At 30.8% G+C, this 24,063-nt stretch overlaps 3 protein-coding genes across 5 annotated transcripts; 1 reads left to right on the top strand and 2 right to left on the bottom strand.

Moving 5' to 3' along the window:
- Positions 1–2,013: 2,013 nt before the first annotated feature.
- On the bottom strand, positions 2,014–12,535 carry Orp8 (Oxysterol-binding protein-related protein 8). Of its 2 annotated transcripts, none has more exons than XM_077428046.1 (23): positions 12,395–12,535; positions 9,789–10,801; positions 9,623–9,707; positions 9,419–9,522; positions 9,174–9,341; positions 9,011–9,097; positions 8,774–8,918; positions 8,579–8,699; positions 8,390–8,487; positions 6,760–6,923; positions 6,503–6,681; positions 6,247–6,427; positions 6,075–6,171; positions 5,808–6,004; positions 5,607–5,732; positions 5,397–5,537; positions 5,202–5,316; positions 5,050–5,122; positions 4,841–4,964; positions 3,983–4,044; positions 3,343–3,519; positions 3,076–3,258; positions 2,014–2,974 (listed from the first exon to the last, which is right to left on the bottom strand). In XM_077428046.1, the coding sequence occupies exons 2-22, from the start codon at positions 10,032–10,034 to the stop codon at positions 3,081–3,083; spliced, it is 2,868 nt and encodes a 955-aa protein (XP_077284172.1). In that variant the 5' UTR covers positions 10,035–10,801; positions 12,395–12,535; the 3' UTR covers positions 2,014–2,974; positions 3,076–3,080. The 2 variants fall into 2 exon arrangements, with proteins under 2 accessions (XP_077284172.1, XP_077284173.1); XM_077428047.1 differs by having other exon boundaries at positions 12,116–12,504.
- A 1,210-nt stretch (positions 12,536–13,745) lies between these two features.
- Positions 13,746–16,501, bottom strand: Galt (Galactose-1-phosphate uridylyltransferase). 2 transcript variants are annotated; one of them, XM_077428051.1, is made up of 9 exons: positions 16,442–16,501; positions 15,786–15,848; positions 15,536–15,708; positions 15,237–15,364; positions 15,082–15,159; positions 14,837–14,989; positions 14,696–14,771; positions 14,398–14,617; positions 13,746–14,294 (listed from the first exon to the last, which is right to left on the bottom strand). In XM_077428051.1, the coding sequence occupies exons 2-9, from the start codon at positions 15,802–15,804 to the stop codon at positions 14,086–14,088; spliced, it is 1,056 nt and encodes a 351-aa protein (XP_077284177.1). In that variant the 5' UTR covers positions 15,805–15,848; positions 16,442–16,501; the 3' UTR covers positions 13,746–14,085. The 2 variants fall into 2 exon arrangements, with proteins under 2 accessions (XP_077284177.1, XP_077284176.1); XM_077428050.1 differs by having other exon boundaries at positions 16,438–16,475.
- Positions 14,241–20,450, top strand: FeCH (ferrochelatase, mitochondrial). The gene is made up of 10 exons (XM_077428049.1): positions 14,241–14,317; positions 17,681–17,879; positions 18,047–18,266; positions 18,344–18,565; positions 18,633–18,734; positions 18,812–18,977; positions 19,055–19,219; positions 19,615–19,731; positions 19,813–19,940; positions 20,013–20,450. Exons 2-10 carry the CDS (start codon positions 17,858–17,860, stop codon positions 20,077–20,079), a joined length of 1,209 nt encoding a protein of 402 aa, XP_077284175.1. The 5' UTR covers positions 14,241–14,317; positions 17,681–17,857; the 3' UTR covers positions 20,080–20,450.
- The last annotated feature ends 3,613 nt before the right edge of the window (positions 20,451–24,063 follow it).

Here is a 24,063-nt window from a genome sequence, read left to right as displayed (position 1 = left end):
ATAATATTCAACAAATATAATTGGTACTCATACCATTTGAACTCAAATAATTTTTAAAATTACTTACAATTAATATATCACATAACCCAATGTCTTAATCTGCTTTGTTAAAAAAAAAAGAGTACATATGTATTTTCTCATTAGTTATTATACAAAAATATAAATAGATTTCCGATTACATTTTCTACAACAAAATTCTATGAGACCTAATATTTTTCGACATAATATATTTTCCGGTGCGCTCCACTCCACCAAATTCAAATTTCTCGACACTCGTTTTCTCGATTTTTCGTCTGATTGAAGTGGAGTGTGTATATTGTATACAAACATGTTTTTATATGTTGTATCTTTAATACACGAGACATATTGTGATCATTTATAGATTTTTAAGCTATTAACACACCTTTAAAATATTTTAAAAATCGATTATTTCTATATTTTTTTAATGGTTAATGTTTACCTTGTAAAATAAGTATTTCACTGTGTAAAAAGAAATTGTACATGCACAAACTCGACAGCGAGATACCTCGAAAAAGTCGAAAAAACGAGTGTTGAGACATTTCAAGTCGGTGGAACGAAGTATACCCTATATTTTCACACATTGTTCCCAGGAAACTGATAGTAAATCAACAGGTACTGTAGTCATTGGTTAAAATTAAATTAATATGTAATAAACATATTTTTATAAAATAAAGATGAACTTTTATAATGATTTTGATTAAATTCCGAAGACAGCTTTGTTCTAAAGATATCAGCTGTCATTAAATACTGAACAATAATGTAACTCTGTTAGAGCCTATGGCAAATTTTGTCTTACAACAGTAACTTAAATATTAAATTAGTAAATATCATTAACATAAAATAAATTTATTATGTATATATATAATATTTATATATTATATATATTATATATATATATATATATATATATATATATATATATATATATATATATATATATATATATATATATATATACACCAGCAGTCACATAAAACGGAACGCTTGTGAATTTTACGACTTCGAGGCCATTAAAGGATTATCCCTTTATGTGTAGGGTTTTTAACGACCAAATATTCTAAATATGATTGTTTTCTAAGATTTGAGTTCAGTATAGTGTGGGTTTTCGAGGAGAAAGCATCAAATTCGAATTTTAACACGTCAACATGAAAAAACGAGCTCAGTTATCATTGCAGAAGAGTGTAAAAATCGCGACATTGGCGAGTTCAGGATTTTCCTTTCGGTCAATTTCCAAGAAAATGGGATGTTCTATATCGACTGTTTCGAGAATACTGATAAAAAAAAGAGAATCTGGAAGTTTTGATCGTAAGAAGGGGACCGAACTGAAAAGATGCACATCGGAGAGGCAAGACTGTGTAATAACCAGATTATCTTTACAGCAGCGATTCAAAACTGCTGTAGAAATAAGAACAGATGTATCTTCACAATTTTCCATGGAAATCAGCGACTCAAAAGTAAGAAGGCGACTCAGAGAAGCTGGACTGTACGGTCGGAAAGCTGCAAAAAAACCACTACTAACCAAGAGAATGAAAAACAATCGATTGGAACGGGCGAAAGCACATGAAAATTGGAGTCCATCAGATTGGCAACGAGTGATACTTTCCGACGAATCAAAGTTTAACCTCTATAGTCCTGATGGTTTTCCGTATATCCGAAGGAAAGTTGGCGAAAGGTATAATGAAAATTGTACCCTTAAAACTGTTAAGCATCCTCCAAGTCAAATGGTCTGGGGATGCTTTTCGTACCATAGCATTGGACAATTGGAGTTTCTACAAGGTGCCATCGATGGAAAAAAATATAAAAAAATTTTAGAAGAAAGCTTTGTCCCATCGATGGAAAACCACCTTTCATATACCGATGATATAATTTTTCAAGATGACTCTGCCCCTTGTCATCGAGCTAAATTGGTGAGTATTCATTTTATTTGATAGCATTGAATATAAATTATAAAATTTCAATCAAAAAACTGATTTATTTTTTTTACTTTTTTTTAGGTTCGGGATTATTTACAAGAAATGGGTGTAAAGACACTATCATGGCCTGGCAATAGTCCCGATTTAAATCCAATCGAAAATTTATGGATGGGTATCAAGTACAGGATAAGGAAGAACAATGTTACTACTCTTAAATCGTTGAAAGAACTAATAGAAAAGATATGGTACGAAGACTTCCCAATCGAAAATTTAAAAACTTTAGTAGATTCCATGCCAAACCGAATAAAAGAAGTTATAAAATCGAAAGGAGCCGCTACAAAATATTAATTTCTTTTTTATAAGTTGTAAATAATAATATGTGACTGTAATAAAATTAAAAATGTATGTGTATAGTGTTATTTTCATTTCAAATTTCATTTAACCGTGAAGTCAACGCACGGTCGTAAAATCTGCCCTCCATTAAATTTCTCCCCAACTCATTTTTGTCACCTTTTTTTTTCACGTTTGGTATTACACGAATGCACTATGGTACAACCTATCATTTAAATGACTTTCGGTTTTGGTTTTATATAAGATTACCGAAATTTCACGCAAAAACATGTTTCGCTTAAGCGTTCCGTTTTATGTGACTGCTGCTGTATATATATATATATATATATATATATATATATATATATATATATGTATATATATATGTATATATATATATATATATATATATATATATATATATATATATATATATATATATATATATATATATGTATGTAGATACTTTATAAAAGCAAAATGCCATCAAGCAGAGGACCAATAAAAAGCACAACTTACTTAACAATTCAAAGAAGATAAAATTAACAATAATAATAATAAAGAGTACATACATGCTACGTGATGTTAAAAATTTTATTACGTTTTTCATAAGCAAAATTTCATATATAAAAAGATCTTCAATTACTAGACATGTTAAAATTTAGTAATGTTTCTGAATGGTATGGACGGAGCAATGAAACACGTCAAATCTGAAAACATGATAATAAATAATAAAATACAATATGCCAATTATTTTACAAAGAACAATGGAGAAAAATCAAATCATTATACTTCAAAAAATTTTACTCACGATTTTTATTCTAAAAATAGCCACTTAAAAATAAAGTAAGCAACGATATTCAGAGGCAGCAAAAGTATCAAAAATAAATGGTCAGAGATGTAAGATTTGAGAGCCCTTGCCGGTGGTGGTTGAATAGGTCTTTCACGTAACGCAGCTTCTACGCGAGCTAAAGCTCCTGCGACTGCTTGTTGCCTGAAAATTATATACACAATAAAAATAAATAAATTTTATGCATCATATTTTACCACAAACAAATGTTATTGAAAATCGACATACTGTATCAATACGGCCATCAATACAGAGGCATCATTTGTTTCTTCTCCAACCGTGTGAGCTCTTAGTTTGACTGCTCGTAATGGCGAGTCTTGTTCATCATCTAATCGGCCAACCATTGTCATAACTCCGGCCAATTCAGCCTGAACTCTCATTAAAGCAGAAGCCACAGATTGTCGTCTACATATAACATTAAGCATATGTTCAGTAATAAAAAAATTAAAAAAAAAAAAACAACACCAACAACAGAGAAATGTAATAATAATAGAAGGGCCTTTACGAATAAATAATTGTTGTCAAAATTTCGCGGTACGTCTCTATAAATACGCTACATCGCACGGAATACAATCGGATCAATTTACTTATAAAAATGTATCCCATGTTGTTTATTGTATGTTTTTGAATGCATTTTGCAATTTTTATCGATGCTTGCCCATCTTGCGAGTAATATAAACAAACAGAGAAGTTTTAATCGGACATACGTCGAGCAGCAAGCATCAAATACGACTGATGCTAAAATTATTTAGGATTGCCTGTGGACAATCGTCACTTGACAATAATATGACGCCTAAAGCCACTTCTATTAATATAACATTTCTCTGAACAATAATGCTTTTGGCTAGGCTTTATAAAATAAACTTACCCTTGCGACATTCTGTGATGGTGAGAATTTGTAGAATCGCTCTCGGAAGCTGAATGTTCAGTCTAAAATAATCATTAAATCATTAGAAATATATAAATATTAGTGTTGTACCCGGTGACATATCATCGCATACATAGGTGTTGCCATATTAAGTTATTAAAAGAAAAAAAGAATAGAAAAAATTAAAAGAAATGTATCGTCGGTCATGCTTTCGATCCCCACGCGGTCAAATTTTTTTCAAATACCTTTTAAATATATTTAATTGCTTAATATGAAAAAAAAATGGTGAAAAAACATCTACCTACCCATATATAAACAATATAAAACACCGATAGAAAAATTAATTAATCAAATAAATTCTCTGCCAAGCGGAAAGATTGGCATAGATTTGTATATATAGAAGTTTGTTTCTTTTGTTCTTTGTATATATAGAAGTTTGTTTCTTTTGTTCTTTGTATATATAGAAGTTTTTTTCTTTTGTGACGTACATATGTATGTCGAATCGAAACGTCTATTATAGTACGGCGAGCGATATCTCAGACAGACAGACAGACAGAAAGACACACAAACAGAAAAGCGATATTATATGCACCAAAGAAAACCACTATTTACGAATGGATTAATCGTTTTCATGAGGTATGAGAAAATATCAAAGACAATCGCAATGAAGAAAATAACAGGCTTTCATTGCATCGAATGTTGCGTAAAGTTAAACACTTTGCGGTGATCAAAATCTGAACACTGATTTTCATGGGAAACTTAAATGGAACACTTATTTTTAAGCGTTTTATTCACTTTGCTTTTGAAAACCCGCTGTGTAAAATGTGTATACATAAACACATTTGTTATATCGCTTACTTCTAGTTGTGGAAGAGTTCTAATACTTCCAACTTTAACTGCAGACGTTAGTATCTTTCGACGCAGAGTTTTAAGAACAAAATTATCTTCATATTCTAAGACATCTATTCTATCATCCCAAGATCTACAAAAAAAACAAAACATTAAAAAAATAATCTAAATATGTATATTTATGTACATATGTATGTATAGTAAAATATTTAACTCACGTAAAATTAGGATAATTATATTGCCAATTATTTGTTGTTGATTCTGACACCTGCATAGAACTAACAGGATTACCTAAAAAACAAAAAAATAAATAAAAAAAAATCTAAAGCAAAAAAATATATACTTTCACAATAAAAAAATGATAAAATACCATCATCAGAATTGGATCTTCTGAAATATCTCGGTACCCACTCTTTTCCACCGAGTCCTCTAGCCCTTTCTCGCTGAGCTTCCTCTATTATTGTTTTCTCTTCAGTGGCTGCGACCTAATTAATTTTTAAAAATATTTTATAGCAAAAATTCTTCAATTATGAATTGTGTGTATAAGAACAAAACAAAATCAGACTTGATCTTCATTGGCGATGGCAATTGAAACTTTAGACCATAATCTTTGACTTTCAAATTCGCCAAGTTGATTTTGGTTTATTAACTGCCTTTGAAGTCGTTTAGTTTTAAGTTCAGACACATTAATTAATATTGATTCTTCCTGAAATAAAAGTATTAATTTAAAAAAAAGTTAAATATAAATACTGCAATAGATAAACAATTAAACAACCTGTGTTCTTCTGTCCTTAATGTCAATTTTATCATCCCAGTGGCCTTCTAAAGTCGCTACGGTCTCTTTATGATAACGTATTCTTCCAGAAACCATATTAATACTATCAGCACCACCAATGAAAGGCTGTAATTATAGTGAAAAGTTCAATAAAACTTCATATAAATTAGAATCTACCGAAAAAAAACAACAAAAAAAAACCTTTAATCTGAATTCTATATCAGCAGAATAAGAAGTAGAAGGGCAATTAATTGTTACTCTACCGCCGAGTTCCATAGACAGAGTGCCCATTAAAAGACCTTTACAGTGAGCATAAGGAGAAGTAGCCACATAGGTTTCTCTTAAGGGTAATAAAGTTATTCTAGCAGCACCATCTAATATAGCTGACGTTGAATTACCTGAACAAAAAAAATTTATTTAACTTCAAGCAAAAAAATTCAATGATTGAACTAAATAAGGCATTCATACCGTAAAACTTTGATTTAGCTAAAATACTTGCTTCTATGGCAAAACCTTCCTTTCTATTAGAAACATAAAAGGCTGATATGGGTGGATGGTGAGACACCTGTATTCAAAAAATAAACAATAACCAATTCTAATTCAATGTGTTCGATTTTTACACTTTCTCTAGTAAAAATACCTGTTCAGCTATGTAATAAGTTCGTGTATCAGAGTCATTGTGAAGCCAACAACAGCGAAATGTTTCCCCTAGCACGGGATTGTAAGGCTTTTTTAAACCGCGTGGTTTACGATATAAGCCTGATAAGTACCATCTAACAACTGTTTTAATTCTATCATAGGGATCTGTATATTGGCAAGCACTGAATGAAAAAAAAATCATAATTACAAACATTCATAGAAGAGAAGAATAAAAAGCGATAAAGTAAGCGACTAACCTTGAAAGAATATCAGAATGATAAAACGAATCCGATAATTTATCTAAAAATGATCTAGGTTCTAGTATAAAAGTTGGCAAAACAACTTTTGACAGGTCCATTCCGGGTCGAACTTGTTTTACTAAATACCAAAGTAATGATTTATTCTCTTCGGCTAATTCTTCTACAACCTCGCCTGACTGTAATAAAAGTTGAAAGTTTGATTTAAAATGTTTTCCCGATTACAATAACGGATTATTAAACAATAGCAAGCTTACCTGTCCAACATCATCATTGAGTTCGTTATTATACAACATAGTCAAATGATTGAGAAGTTTATCCGCCATTATATCTTCGTCGTTTAAAATGTTTATATCTGTACGATCAGCCAAATCGTGGCCTCCTTCCGAGTCCGTATCTGATATCTCTGCACCTTCGAGATCTATGGTACAAAGCAAAAGGAGACAGTGCTATAGGGAAAAGCATAATGTGTGCAGTTTACCTCTAGTACTGGTTTATTATTACATAATATATAATGAAGGAATATATGAATTACAGGTGAATAGCATATATTTAAAACGTTAATTATACATAGAACGAAATAATAAAAATAACCTTTTTCTTTAATAATTTTTCCTGAAACGTAAATCAATTGTGAAGACTGTCTTTCCAAATTTAATTGGGACTCTCTCTCTAATGCTTTAACGGATGGAAGCTTATCATAGTTAATCAATGAGAATTTATCAGGTGTTACATCATTAAAATATCCAGGTATTCCCGGTACAGATTCGGCCAATTTGGCTTGAAATCCTAATTTATTGGAAATCGGTCTTAAAAAATTTTCCTGGTTTATAGAATCCATTCTAGGTTCGGCTGATTTTCTACCCGAGATATAATTATTAATATTCAGCATGTTTTTCAGTTTTAAATCAATAGGAACTTTTTTAATGACTTCTTCACAAGGATCACCATCATTTTTACTATTCATTGAAGAATTTCCTTCAGATTCGTTAGAGTTCATTTTGAAAACAGCAGTTGGAGTAGGAGATCTACGATTTGGAAACACACTAGTGATTTTAAGCAAGTGATCTTCTAATAAACGTACTGGGCTAAGGTTTTTTAAGGCTTTATGCTTTTGTTTAGGTGATACAGCTCGATCTTTCAAGTCCAATTCTCTAATGTTTAATGCTATTTCTCTCGGGTTATCAGTTTTTTTATTTATAAATCTTAATGGGGTAATAGAAGATTTCATTGTTTCTTTATCTTTTGAAAAAAATTTAGATTTTAAAGATGCAGTACATAACGTATTTTTTAGAAAGCTATTATCTTTTAATGCATCATTTTCATCTAATTCATTTCTGTGTTTTTTCGATATCAAAATATTAGGAATGATATTGAAATTAGAAATTTTCCATTTCGAACACCCTGGTTTATCAATTTGAAGCATTATTTTATCTTCAATTTGGGGATTTTCATTTATTTTCGTTGGAGTGGATTCATGTGTTTGCACTTCAGTTTTACGACACCCATTATTCTCAAATTCAAGTAAAATATGCTTCCACTTTAAAATTGATTGTTCTAAATCAGAGATTTTAGTATTTCCTGATTCATCTATGTTACAATTAAAGCAGCCTTGGTCCGATTCAAATAAATTCATTTTATGTGATACCTCATCTATTAAAACTAGCAATTTTTCAACTATTTACGAGTATAGGAGAATTCAAGCAGATTTTAAGCAGAGGTTAAAAAAAATTTTTTAATACACAATATTCATATTTATATAATATAATAAGTTAAAATTATTAATATTTAAATAAAAACTGGAATATGGTAGTCTCCAAATTTGGAAATATGTACATTGTACATATAAGAAAACCAATAAACAATTAACATGTTAACAAAACTAACCATGTTCTGGAAAGTGTTTTTCAAGATCTTCAGATGACCATTGAGTTTCGTGGTTAGTAGTAGTATCAGCTGTTCGTACGGTACTATTACCACCACACCTAAAAGCAATTAGTTTTGTGACGAATGTACTAATGATATTTACAAGTGCATATGTACATTTATTACTTTAATGTGTGAATTATAACTAACCTTAGAAGCATATTCGATGACTTTAGAGCAAGTTCTAAGCCATCAAGCCAACATTTTCCTGCCGTTTGCGATGGAGCCCTAAAGATAAGATGAGCAGTTGGCAAAGGTTGAACAACGGCACCTATAAGTATAATTTAAATTATCAACTCATAACACTTCCCACTTAACATTATGAAATGCTGTATTGAGTATTACCAATGGTTTCATTATGTGGTCCTCTAGTTGCCCATATACTTTGTTCAAGAGGGTGATAGAGTTTAAAACAAAAACCATCCTTTTTGCTAGGTCTCTCTATAACATGACACGCTGTTAACAGTACAGTTCCAACCCAGTGATTACTCTGTAATTAAAAAATATATTTATATTAATTTTCTATTCTTACAAAACTAAATGTAAGACAATTTAGTACGATTTTATAAATTTGAATTTCACCTTTGTTTTGGGACTTTTATATAGAAGCAAAAGACCAGGCTTCAGAACACACCAAAGTTTAGTCCATGATTTCAACGAACCTCTCACCTTAAAAAGATATTATTTTAATGTGTAGAATTTATTAAAACTATGAATTAGACACCAGTGTGCTTTCGAAACATACTTTCAGCCAATCGGCTAATATAATAACTGCAGGATCTTCCAAAGATAATAGCAATTCGGATGTGACTCGTTTCTTTTCTCTGCGGTAATTCTGTCTTTGGGCTTTATATGATTCTTTACGAGAGAGTCTTGGGGCTGTACCAAAACTACCCGGTCCAGTATCAGATGACTGAAATAAATTTATCAAATTAGATACATTTACATACATATACAATACAATAGTACTAAAAGTTTGTAATTATCTACCCGATCACTTGGTGTGGCTTCCACAGTGTCACCAGTCCAACTAAGTGCTCCTGGTGAATGTGGTGCATTCACCGGAGTATGTTGTAAGTTATGCCATTGAGCATCTGCATCAAAAATATAGATGAAGAAAAAGGAGAAGCAAACAATTTGGTTTTTGGTTTTTATTTCCTATTAATTGGAATTAGTTTTGAAATAAAATTTTACCTGTTGTATAATTCGAGCCTGAAATAGGAAAATTTGACACCGAAGAAGGTAAAGTAACTTGCAGATTTACATGTGAACGATGAGCCTATAAGCCAACAAGTTAAAAATTCAAGATTTAAAAAATATAAAGGGAATCCTATTTTACAAACAAAATTATATGACAAACTTTTTCTGATGTTTTATGATGTTTGATTTCATCTTTGGATTGAAGAATGAATTCAGGTGTCATCCCAATAGCGGCAGTAGCTAAGTGATGCTCCTTTGGTCCAAGTTGATAAACACTGAATTTATCATCTCTTGTGTGTGGCGGAGAACGTGATGGGTTTCTTTCTCCACCCAGACTCCTCAAAATAGGCGTTGATGGAGTTGTGGCAGCGGGTGAACAATTTTCGAAGGCAGGAGAGTGACTCATAGTGATATTGGGACTTGAGATTGACTTAAAACGAGGAAAATAGGGACAAAACTAGAAATTTAGAAACGAGTCGTTAAATTACACTCCGTTGAATAAATATTCCATTTGAAGTAGACAATAAACTTTGAATATGTTACCAATCGGTTTTACTTTACAATAATTAATATATTCAAGCACTTGATAATGAATTCGAATTAAAATTGAATATAAATTGATTTTACATCAAATTTTTTTTAAATATTAGCAGATATTTCTATTGATCGTGTTATCTAAAATAAAGGAGGAAATAATGAGCTTGACTTTCCTCAAAACACAAAATTCTATGCGAACGGTACAAAAAAAGGCACTAACTATTTATTATAACTTATGTTCTTTAAACGCGAATTATTGCGCGAATAAAGTATAAGACATATAGGGATCAATTGTGTAAGTATAATAATATAAGACAAAATTTGTAACGTATTTTAAGTGAGTAATTTTCTGTATAAGTGTAAAACTGTGTTATCCACTAACATTTAAAATCTCAAATTTCCAGAAAGTACTATATTATTTCTACATATTTTCATAAATGATCAACAATTAATTATCACAGCGTATTTTTTTTGGAATACTTATTAAACTAGTGTAAAATTCACAGTATGCTTTCAATTAGTTTAATATATGTACATACATATGCAATGGAATGTGTAAGAATTTCGATTAAAATATGTCAACAATATATAACAATTATTTTGGGTACGAAAGTGGAAAGTCACAGAGAAGTACACCTAAAAACAAAAAAAAAACAGAAACTCGTCAAGATTACTTGGATTGATTTATAGCATTGATAAAGCATGATCTTATACATATGTAGGTTGGCATAATGAAATTATAATAGATTATTTTTGTTCAATATAATACTTGAAATTAAATAAATGAAGAATTAATTTCAAAGTACTGTATTTAATAACTTATCTTTATTAGAAATTTGTTAGAAGATAGTCAGCTACTGATATTAATCACATTTACAATTTTTTTTTTTTTGATAATTTTATTACATGATGATATCAAAATATTTGTGCGTCATTATATGGCTTCCACGTGTACTTTAAAATAGATTGCTTATCTACTATGGTGACTTACAAAAGGGAAAATACTTAAATAGATTATAAATTGCAAATCGATTTTAAAAATTAAATCAAGAAAGGTTCATTGTAGTTCAGGATATATAAAATTTGACTCTTTTTATTATTAACTCAAACCATTTTATTATAAGTAAAGTTGAAAATAAGAATTCTAACATAACTGGGTACTTTTTGTACCTTTATTAGAGATCAAATTTCCTATCAAATAACAGCAATATACAATATAAAGGCCTGGCCCGAGGGTATTTAGCGACCCTAGGCATTAAATTTTTAATTTAATTCCCCCCCCCCCGCATTAAATTTTTAAACAATGAATTTCATGAAAGTTCTTGAAATTTTATGTTGAAGAAAAATATATTAAGACAAAAACCAAAAAATAAATTTTAAATTCTAATTCAAAATAGGCACGTTTTACGTATAAAAAAATACGGATAACTATGAATAAAGACATAATTTATATTCAACAATGAATTGAGGAATTTTATAGTGACATTTTATTTTTCGAATATGATTGATAAGGATATTTAATTTCGTGAAGCAAATCCATCCCTGATATATATGTACATACATATCAATTGACCTTAGCATGGCCAATGACTGTAGATTCCCCTATATCGTAAAATGACTATACATTAAAGAAAATCATAGCAATTTTCTTAGATTCTAGATAAATATGCGCATTTCATGTTTCAATTTATACAATTTATTAAAAAATCGAAATACACATATATTGGGCTCGATATCAGAATGGTACGGTACCATTTTAAAAGCCACAAAAGAAACCAGAATTAAAATCGAGTTTTGGAATAGAATATTTGTATTATAGTTGAAATTGAAAATGGTCTCTGATATTATAAAAGGATTTGAAAGGTTATTTGAATCTACTGGGGCATGGACAAGGTCAAATAATTGAAATTTTAGTTTTCAAAAAAAAAATAAACAAAAAACAAATGAAACCATTTATAATGCAGTGGTGATAATCGACATTGTCGTCAGATTAGCGAGAGGCTTGGAAGCGATCGCATCTGCTGAATGAATCGAAATGCGTAGAAGTAGTATGCGTAGAAGCTGTTGATGGTCGTTAGTCGTTAGTCGTTAGTCGTTAGTCGTTAGTCGCCGGTCATCGGCCATCGGCCATCGGCGATCACAAACGTCAAACGTCAAAACATTGACGGGCAAACCGAGTGTTGAGTGCTGAGTGTTGGGTTGGGCAGACGAAATGTATGCGAAACTCACTGTGGGGATGACGGGTGTGGGGTGCGGGGTGCGGAGTGCGGAGTGCGGGGCGCTAAGGGGGCCCGATCGCCCCGCTCATGTTTAGCATTGGCGGGTGACGGGTACGGGTGGTGGCTCCCACCAAACTTTGGCCTAAATGCCAAGATTCACGCTGACCATACGCGCCTAATTGATCCGCTACGCTAGTAAATATGTGCACATTGCACATTGCACATCACTAATATCTACATATACTAGAATTGAGTTTACGCAATGTCTATGTGCGTTTGTGTATGTAAAAATAAATACCTTGAAAATTTTACGTCTTTTAATTCGTTGAAACATGTATTTTTATGCGCTCTAACTATTTCATAATGACCCTGTACGAGTCGTGCGAGTTATAACTATTCGACCCGATGCAAAATGTGTGAATTGACTCCATTAGCATATGAAGAGAATCAGCGCTGTTGAAACTTTTTGGAAATTTTTCACATGTTACTAAAAATTACAGTGTTGATCCTCTCCTGTTTTATTTTCACAACATAAAATATTCTACGTAATGTTACATAGGGTTCGGTGATTACTAGTCAAATGTGAACCGGTCACAGGACAATCGGTCGCTCTAGATCGGTCACACGTGATCACCCGTCACACAAAAACTGATCACTTAGTCACATTCAAAATTTAACCTTGAAAAAATTATCTATGTAACGGTAAACGGACTATTAGTTATATGTGAACCAAACACAGATTACCTAAACACAATCTGCTTTAGGTCATCGACTTTAGTGAGTCTTTAATTAATATTATGTATGAGATGTATTATGAGCATTTATAAGGATTGTAAATAGGTTTTGAGCTCTTTTTCCTATTATGCTGTAGATTAACATTAGAATAATATAATACTATGATTACTAACCAAATTAAATTAAATTGTAAAATATAAAATAAGCAGTAGATCAGTAGCTATTAAAATAGATATAAGATGTATTGTGAACATAATTTCGTAATAATAAAAAGCATTTAAAAATCAAAAAAATATGTGAACCAGTCACAGGACAACCGGTCGCTCTAAATCGGTCACACGTGATCACCCATCATACTAAAACTGATCACGAGAAAACTGTTTGACCGATTTTAGGGTGTGACCAGTTTTCTCGTGACCAGCTTTAGGGTGTGACCAGTTTTAGTGTGATGGGTGATCACGTGTGACTGATCTAGAGCGACCGGTTGTCCTGTGACTGGTTCACATATGATTAATAGTCCGTTTACCGTTACATAGATCATTTTTTGAAGGTTAAATTTTGAATGTGACTAAGTAACTAAAATTACTAAGGTGTTGATTATTTCACAAAAAATTAAAATAAAATGTCTACATATTATCTAGTCGAAATTTATTGCATACGATTGGATTAAATATTATAAAAAAAACCCCTTGAAATACTTTTTACTTGCATATATAATTAGATACACGTGACTGTTAAAAATATTTTTTACTTTTGAAAAAAAAAGTGCTTCACGTCACCGACTTTTATTATATACATACATACTTGTACATACATTGGTAAATAGAACTTAAATAGAGAACTCACAACTTTTTAAAATATTTTTTTAGTACAAAGATATGTAATTCGAGTTCTAGTAATGATTTTATATAATAAAGATACACAGATAAAATATCTAAGAAATAATTTAAATATGTAATTTTATAATCATTTCAAAGAATAGTGTTTCTCTGAAAGATCTCTCAAACGGGCTGCAGCTTGTTCGGGAGTCAAATCTCGTTGAGCTTGAGCTAATAATTCATATCCGACAAAAAATTTTCTTATCGTAGCTGAACGAAGTAGAGGTGGTAAATATATACCATGTAATAGCCAATGAGGCGAGTCGAGAGGCTTGTTGCCAACACCAGTTGGAGCACCTTTAAACAAATATAATATATATGTATGTACACTATAAATATTTATTTATATATTTAATAAAATTCAAAAATTTGCTAATAATAGTTTTCTAAAAAAAAATACCATGCCATCCCATGCTATATGGAAAGCTGCATTTAAACAAATTGTCATATTTCGAAGTAATTGATTTAATAACTATTGCAAGAGACTTCCGTTGACTTTCATTCAATTCCGTAAGTCTTTGTGGAGTATGACCACGGGGTAACAACATTGTTTCAAAAGGCCAAACAGCCCAATACGGTACTACCACGATCCAATCATCATTTTCTATCACAATCCGTTCCTAGAAAGTACAATGAAATATATGTATGTATGTAATAAAAAGCATAGAATGTATTTTTCAAATATAAGGTTTCACTACTTTTCGTTGCAGTTCCTTTTCGACATAATCTACTAACAGAGCTCTATTGTGCTCCTTGTAATATTGCAATTGGCACCTGAAAAATGAGAATAAAATTTCATATGCATTAGTTTATTAAAAAAATAAATAAAAAAAACCAACCTGTCTTTAATGGTCGGTTCATTTGGTAAAAATGAAGATGCCCAAATCTGGCAATGAGGATGAGGATTGGAGCAACCCATGCTTGCACCTTTGTTTTCAAATATTTGCACCCATCGATACTTTGATTGTAGTTCTTCAGCTTGATTTATCCACCTTTAAAATAAAATAACCAGTTTTATGTATAATAGATATACCTTATTCAACAATTGAAAATGTTGTAAATTTCTAAATTTTTATGTACTTACTCGTCAATTACAAGTTTAATTTCTGTAACCTTCATGATTGGAAGTGTAACTTCAGAATTTGGATGAAAGCACATCACTCTAATACATTTTAATAAAAAAATAAAATCTGGAATGTATTGTATAGAAATTTTATATGTAAATTGAATTAAAGATACCTGCAGGTACCCCGAGCTGGTGCAATTTTAAATAAAGGGTCATCACTACTAGGGGGTGTTGGAACATTTTCTAAGAGTGCTGGAAAATCATTTTTAAAAACGTATGTCGAAGTGTACATTGGATTGACCTGTAGTAAAAAAAACTGATAAATGATCTTTACAAAAAATTATATTGTAGATCTCCGTTATATCATACAATATTTATATGTTACAAGAAAATACATATATCAAAATCTTATGACCTTATTCAACATGTAAACAATAATTTAATAACATAGTTGTTATGACCACATAATTACCTCTCCATTTCCTCTTGTAGCACCAGGACACAGTGGATTGTTTTTATTATTATTGCCTTCTAATTTGTTTTCGTCATTGCTTTCGGTTTGACCTGACCATGGCCTAAGCATTCGATGAGGTGATACAAGAATCCATTCATCTTTCAATGGATTATATCGAATATGTTGATGTTCTGGAGATTATTTATTTAATTTTATATTTTATAAATATATACACACTTTAAAGGAAACCTTTACTTCAATTACGTACCATTTACATTGAATTCCATTTGTTATAGTTAAACTAAAATTTCTTTTCTAAATCAATCTCTAACTAAAACAATAAATTAAAAATAAATTGAGATTGAAAAATGTTTCACGCCTAGGTAAATATTAGATAGACGTTTAAAGGTCTGTTCATACCTATCCAGCACGACCCGTATCCTGCAGGTGTCATGCAAGTGCGGATAGTATTCTTTGGTACATTATATGGACGTATTCATACTCCATTCGCGCATGCGCATTTACGCATTCATGCGCGTCCATATATAATGTACCAAAGAATACTATCCGCACTTGCATGACACCTGCAGGATACGGGTCGTGCCGGATAGGTATGAACAGACCTTAAGGCTTAAACGATTAGTAAGGTTTAAATAAATAAATAAAAAAGTGCATCAGTATTGCTATGAGACTTGATATGCATCATAAAAATATTTATGTAATTTAGCACAATATGCCTTGCAGTGGCGAATAGTTTCAATTATAACCTGTCACTTGTTAGAATCTAATTAGAAAGTAGTAAGAAATTTTAATTCGTAAAAATATAAAATCATGCAATCTTCATTATACATATGTACTTTTGGTATTTTAAAACACATAGAATAAATCATATTACATGTCAAATATGCAATTAAACATACTTACGTCCACCCAATACTCAACAGCAAGAAGGACTGGTGTTTGTTAAGTGATAAGGCCAATTATATAAATAAAAGCAGATTACATGAATTGATTTTTCTTGTTATCAATTCATAAAGTCATCGAAAAACTTGCAAGTACAGTTTAATGTTTATAGATGTAAATTATACAGAGTATATTTAATTTAAATTTTATAAAGGATTATATTATTCAATTTTATAATCTTTATAATATGAAATGACATTTAATATTATGCCAGTTAAGGGAACTTAGCAAGGAACAAGTAAGGATTTATAAAAAAACTACCTACCTAGTTAAAATCAACAACACTCTTAGCAATGAAACATCTAGTTATTTTGTTTAAAAAGCATGTAATAAGACTATATATCTATAACTTGCTAAGCTATCATAAAAATTGGCATTTAGGTATTAGGTATTAGATATACAAGTTATAAAATGTGTGCCAGAGAAATGTTTTATTAATAGAAGTGGCTTTAGGCGTCATATTGTTGTCAAGTGACGATTGTCCACAGATAATCCTAAATAATTTTAGCATCAGTCGTATTTGATGCTTGGTGCTTGATGTATGTCCGATAAAAACTTCTCTGTTTGTTTAATTACTCGCAAGATTGGCAAGTATGGCAGTAAAAATTGCACAATGCATTCAAAAACACACAATAAACAACATTTTTATAAGTAAATTGATCCGATTGTATTCCGTGCGTTGTAGCGTATTTATAGAGACGTACCGCGTAATATTGACAACAATTATTTATTCGTAAGGGCCCTTCTATTATTATTATTATTACATTTCTCTGATGTGTGCTATCAAATGGTTCCACCTTACGGCACAAACTCTAAATTGATGAAAACTTGAAAAAATGAACTCGTACCAAAGCATTAAGATTAGAAGTGGGAGATTAGAAGGTTTAGGGGACAAGTACGCGTGTATGCGTGAGATTCATGGGAGGAGCCGACGAAATCGTCTACCCCCACTTCTAATCTTAATGATTTGATACGAGTTCATTTTTCGAGTCTTCATCAACTCAGAGTTTATGCCGTAAGGGCCACTGCTACTAAACTTGGCATACTATATACATATTTATTTACCTACCTATTTAAAATTATTTAAATTATTTTTCGTTTCCTTATTACATCAATGTTTGATTTTATAAATGAGTAATCTAAAAGTCGGGTGCTGATATAGATTTGTATTCAATGTGATATTTTTTATTTTACTTTTAGATAAGTTAGATGGAGATTTGACGTGTTTGGGCCAAAGAAAATATTTGACATCTGTCGAGTCTTTGCGGTGTGTCAAATCGGCTTTCCGGCTTATTTTATTCATTTAATAATAAATAATTGATATATTTTTTTTGAAAATTAATCCTTAATTTTTAAACTATCATCCCATTTGCAATTATGAAATCATCCAATTTGTTTTGTAAGTATTAGTTTTTGATTTTTATTATTTCAATTTCAATTTATCGCAATAGTTGATAAAGCATGTTGATAATTCAATTTTTTTTATACACAAGTTTATCCTTTCTATTGCCGGGTCATCATTATCATTTAAAGACGCCTTTAATTCATAAAACAATTTATTTTCAGGTCGAACATTTAAACATGGAGAAATTTGTGGGCTTGGATCTGTGGGAAAATATCTTGATGGGTTTTTCCAAGTACCCAGAACATTGTCAACCAGCTCTGAAAAACCAAAAACTGCAATTGTTATGATGAATATGGGAGGACCGCAAAAAACGGATCAAGTTCACGATTACCTTCTCAAAATTATGACCGATCGTGATATGATTCAACTTCCAATGCAAAGGTTTGAAATGTCTAATACATGATTGTTTATCACTGTCAAATAATTTGAATATGTTGAATAATTTAACCAAAATTTAGTCGGCTAGGTCCTTGGATTGCTCAACGTAGGACAGAAGAAGTGAAGAAGAAATACGAAGAAATCGGCGGAGGTTCTCCAATATTGAAATGGACGAAAATTCAAGGTGAAGCTCTATGTCAACGTCTAGATAAAGTTTGCCCTGAAACAGCCCCACACAAACCATACACAGCATTTCGCTATGTCGATCCCATGACACACACTACTTTAGAAGAAGTAGAAAGGTACATATGTTCTAAGTGATACTTTAATTTGTTTTATTATTGAGTTAAAACCAATATATTTTTTTAGGGACGGCGCTGAAAATGTGGTGTTCTTTTCTCAGTATCCTCAATACAGTTGTGCAACATCAGGCTCTAGCTTTAATGCTATTTTCGATTATTATAAAAAAAGGTGTGCATTGGGGCAAATTTTTACTTTATTTTATGTACAAATATGTAGATGTATACATAAATTTATTTTTATTTTAGATCTATTCCTCCAAATGTGAAATTTAGTGTAATCGATCGTTGGGCTTCTCATCCTCTTCTTGCATCAGTTTTTGCCGAAAGAATCAAAGAGAAGCTATTGAAATTTCCCGAAGATGTGCGGAACGATGTCTTAATCCTTTATAGTGCACACAGTTTACCATTAAAGGTATGGATTTGTTATGAAATAATATATAATATTTATTTAATATGCATTAAAAAGCAAATATGTATTTGAATCATTAGGCAGTAAGAAGGGGTGATAATTATCCAGCGGAAGTGGCAGCCTCTGTTCACGGAGTTGTGAATAATTTGAAATTGCAAAACATACACAATCCTTATCAATTGGTGTGGCAATCTAAAGTCGGACCTTTGCCTTGGCTTGAACCATATACTGATGACGCTATTAAGGTAATGAAATATATTGTATGTTATTCTTGCATAGGGATGGACTCAGGATGCAAATGAAAGGCCAAAGTCGCTTCACAGCATTTATTCAACGGTTCTACCATGTGTACCTTCTTATAAAGGACAAGTTGCACAGCACACCATCCTCGATCCATTGTTTAGGCACGTAAAGGTCTACCCTGGGGAATTTATTGTTTACGCATAAACTCGCTCAGATCTGTGAGAATTCCAGCGTATCCTTTGTTTGGCCACTTACTGAGTCCCATTAGCCTAATCCGGGGTCTCTATTGTTCACCCACGAATCCATTTAGAAAGTGGATATTCTCTCTCATGTTCTTACGTTACATTATATATATTTTATTCTATGATTTTAGCGTTCAACTTAAAACTGATTTCAGGCCTACGTTCGACTAGGACGGAAGAATTTAATGCTAGTGCCGATAGCTTTTGTCAATGAACACATTGAAACTCTTCACGAAATGGACATTGAATACTGTCACGATTTGGCTAAAGAAGTATGTCTGCATAATTTATGATTTTGTTAATTTTTTTTAAATGTTGTTTTATCGATTTGTTTATTTTTTTACTTTATTAAGGTTGGTGTGCAACAAATAGAGAGAGCGTCCGCACCAAACGATCATCCTATTTTTATTGATGCTTTAACTGAAATCGTTAAAACTCATTTGACTACAGGGTTGAAACTGGGAAATCAATTCACTAATAGGTATACATTGTTTAATTGAATTAGTAGATATAGTATTACGGCTATTAATTAATATTTGTGAATTACTTTTAGGTGTCCACATTGTGTGAATAACAGGTGCCATCAGTCTAAGACTTGGTTTAAAAAAGTGTGCCAATGAACGATTATTTTTAAATTATTTGTAGGATCTTTTCATTTTTGTATCATGGGAAAATGTTTTTGTTATTATTGTACTTTATTAATATGTGTATGTACATCAGGCATGGTTAGTGAAAATCTCATCGACCGCTACTGATACAGGTACATATTCATAACATAAAAATATTTATTAATTGTTTTTGTTTCTTTTTTGAGTAAATATTTGAATATATCGGTTTTGTTTGGTGGTGGGGAATACAATTGTATTTTGAAAATGGTTGTATCGAGTTAAAAAATTATATGCTTACGTTAATTCGTACTAATTTTTTTGTGCATCTGTTTTGGCAGAATCCTTGGGATGTTAATAAATATTTTCATAAATGTGCATCCATTATTTTCTAACGTTCATTAAGGTTTTCAATAAGTATTTGGAAACGTTTCTTTGAAAAAAAATGTCCTGGTTTTGTCACATAACCTAAAAAATGTAAAATGGTCGGTTCGGTGATTATTCCGCACAAAGCGATTTCGCACACATCCATCGAGAGTTCAACACGCGAACTATCATATTAATGAGAATTCGAATGCCAGATATTCCGTATTCGCGATTGTCGTGTGCGTAGAAATGGTCACCTTAGTTTGCATATGTATTCGGGGAAAATAATTAGTATATTGTCAATATATATATATTTATTTATATAATTATAATACAAATGTTTTCATCAGCATTTTTTTTTTCATTATCGCATTCATAATAATAATTATATAAAAAAGAGAACTAGTAGAAATTTAGGGAGTGGGGATACATTATCAAAAATCTTTACTAGTACCAATTTAGTCAATTATTTTTCGCCAATTGGTCTTATGTTATATTTATTCAAAATTGCATGTGTTTCCTCAGTATTAAATATTTATAAAAATGAATCGTTATTATTATTAATTCATTCTAAGCAGTTCTTTCATTGTTTTTTTCATTTTTATTTTTTTCTAAATTATACATCTAGAAAAATTGATACGATATTTTTAAAGTTCGTAGAAATGTTTAAAATGTATCAGATTCGCACTAGATTTTATTAATGGAACAACGGTGATCTGTCGCAGTAGTGTGAGTGTGAGTGTGTGTGTGTGTATGTATGTGTGTATGTCAGTTTGTGTGTACATGATGATAATATAATATATGAATGAATAACACAGGTGAAAACAAAATGTAGTTTCGGACAGAAACACAATTGTGCCAGTAGTATCCAGATGCGAAGTTCCGATTAAGGCGATAAATTACATGAGTTACACGAAGAATATAAATGTAAAAGTGCCCAAAAAACCCTAAAAACCCACTTAATATTACGTTTTCAGAAGTTTTACAAAACATTTGACATTTATTTCGAGTTTGAGCTTCTTAATGAGAAACAGCAATATAAAGTTATTGATAAGGATCAATTGGTGAGACATAACACATGACCAAAATAATTATGTTAATAATTATTTATTTGCGAAAAGATGTATTTTAACCTTCCTGTGGATGCAACGAAATTTATCCAAGTACATATTATGTATATAAAAATTCGTCTCATTTTTTTTTTTATTTCAATTCAGTTTTTACTTTTGATTCTTAATAGTACAAATTCTTTACAAGCTAACAAAATTAAAAAATCACAAAAATTGTCTATGAAATATTTTAACAAAAACTAATGATAATAACACAGATATATTTTATCAAAAATAGTTCTTAATGATCTAAGCTAATAGAATTTTTCTACTAAACGTAAGTTATCATTTAAAAATCAGACTATGTTCCAACGTTTTCTTGTCAAAACATTTAACACGTCCTTGAATGAGTGTGGTATTATTTATCATGATCATATTTTTGTGTTTTGTAGATCAAATGGGTTTTTAAAATTGATATTAACTGGCCTAAAACCTCCTTTTAGGAGACGTTCTTATTAAAACTTACGAAATAAGTGAAAATCTTCAAGCACATATTATATTTCATAGACTTGTGAAAAGTGCTTATTGAATAATACCCCTCTGTGTCCTTTTGCTTCTGCATGAACAGCACTTTTCTTCATGGTGGATAAAGGATACTTGTCCGACCGTTATATAAACGATATTGAAGACTTTAATCACACATAAAAGAAGGTTAAAATGCTTCTCATTTGTATGCACTTCACATATGTATCAATGTGTATATGTATACACTAAATAATACCACCGGATTAAAGTGGAGATACAAAATAATTCTTAAAAATTAGTAAAACATCTAAAAAATTTTCTAGGTTTTTACGATAGATGTATATTTATGTACACACCTTAAACAATCATTCATTCATCTATCGCAATTACATTAATGTCAATATTTTTTTATACAGAATATTTAGGTTAAAATACAAAATGGTTTATAAACGTGTGCACATGTATCGGTGTGGATGTGTCTGTGTGTGTGTGTGTATGTTTTTATGTATATATTATTATGTATGTGTATCTCAGCGTCACTTAATTATTCTAAAATTCGCTATACAATCAAAAACACAAAAAAGTTCATATAAAACTTTTCAGCTTTGATCATTTCGGAGGCTGTTTTTGTGCTAGTTGGTGTTTGTTTTATTTTAACAAGACTTGCTCGAATAAAAAAGAATTATGCGAATTTCGATATTTATTTAATTCGTTAATTTCCGGCGGAGCGGAGCGCTCGAAGAAAATTTCAATTTAATTTGAGTCAACGTTTATAAAAATTTAGCAGTAAGCTTCATCTCCAACGATTGTTTTCTTGGACTTAATTGACAAGTATACTAGTTCTAACGTTACCAGATTGGTCATACACGTGCAATGAAAAACAATTCAAAAACAAAGTCAAACCGATCACACACATTAGTTCAATTACATGTATAATATCAGTGAACATACATATAATATATCACCCTTATAAAAGTGTACAAAACGCAATGATTACTTTTATTAATAAGTCGTGATATAAAACTTGACACTTTGGAGAAATACCTCCAATAATTTTCAATTTTGATTAATAAAATGGCGATACGTTCTCCAACGGAACGTTTCAGACAAAGCGAATTGGCAAAGAAATGCATGCCGACAAAAACTTCAACGTAAAAAAATGTCCACATAATAAAAATAAACGGCTTCATTCAGATCAGATTCGTTCAATGGTTCACAAAAGACAACAAATTTAATACCCTTAATCATCCATTTTATGGTGTTTATAAAAAATGTCCAATTGTTCAATTATATACATACAGTACATTCAATAGTGCATCAAATGCGCAAAACCACATGATCACAAGAACGATATCACATTTTTTATGTTTTTATGCGATAAAAATCCATTTTACGACATTTTGATAGTGAATTTACATATGAACGCTATCAGGAGCACATTGTGTTGAATGTGGATGATAGATCTTCTCAGCTTAGCTACAACATTATAAATACGATTATGTATCAATTACTATATAGCAAAAGAAAGTATATTTTTTTAATATTACATAAATGCGTTAATAGTTATTTTTTTTAATTTATCAATTTTGTTTACAATGTTCTTACGTGTATTTTTTTTTTAGAATATTAGTCCAACGAAATTCTACCTAGCTTGATCTGTTTGCCGTACGACTCATTAATCACTAACAAATTGATTATATGCAATGCCAAAATCAGAGCAGTAATAATAATTCATTGAATATCTACATTTTCATAGTGCGCTCGCATACATACATATGCATATAAAAACACATGAAAACTGTCATCGAAGAGTGTTGTTATTTTTAATGCATACAATTGCGATTATACATTGGAGGAATTACACAATGCAGGCGCACTTTAGCATGAAAATTAATAAAATTTTCTAATCGTTACATAAAAACAAAACCAAAAAAATGCCTTAAGGATAATTTCGAACTACAATGAAACACTATATAACACGTATTTAGTTATATTAAACCATTCACAGTATATGAATATTATCATTTCCAATTGAAAGCGTTTTAAATTTTACGTTACG

This window comes from Arctopsyche grandis, chromosome 3, assembly GCF_051622035.1.
Source record: "Arctopsyche grandis isolate Sample6627 chromosome 3, ASM5162203v2, whole genome shotgun sequence".
NCBI classification, from domain to species: domain Eukaryota; kingdom Metazoa; phylum Arthropoda; class Insecta; order Trichoptera; family Hydropsychidae; genus Arctopsyche; species Arctopsyche grandis.
The sequence above is the reverse complement of the archived record's forward strand: the minus strand, read 5'-3'. Positions and strand labels throughout refer to the sequence as shown.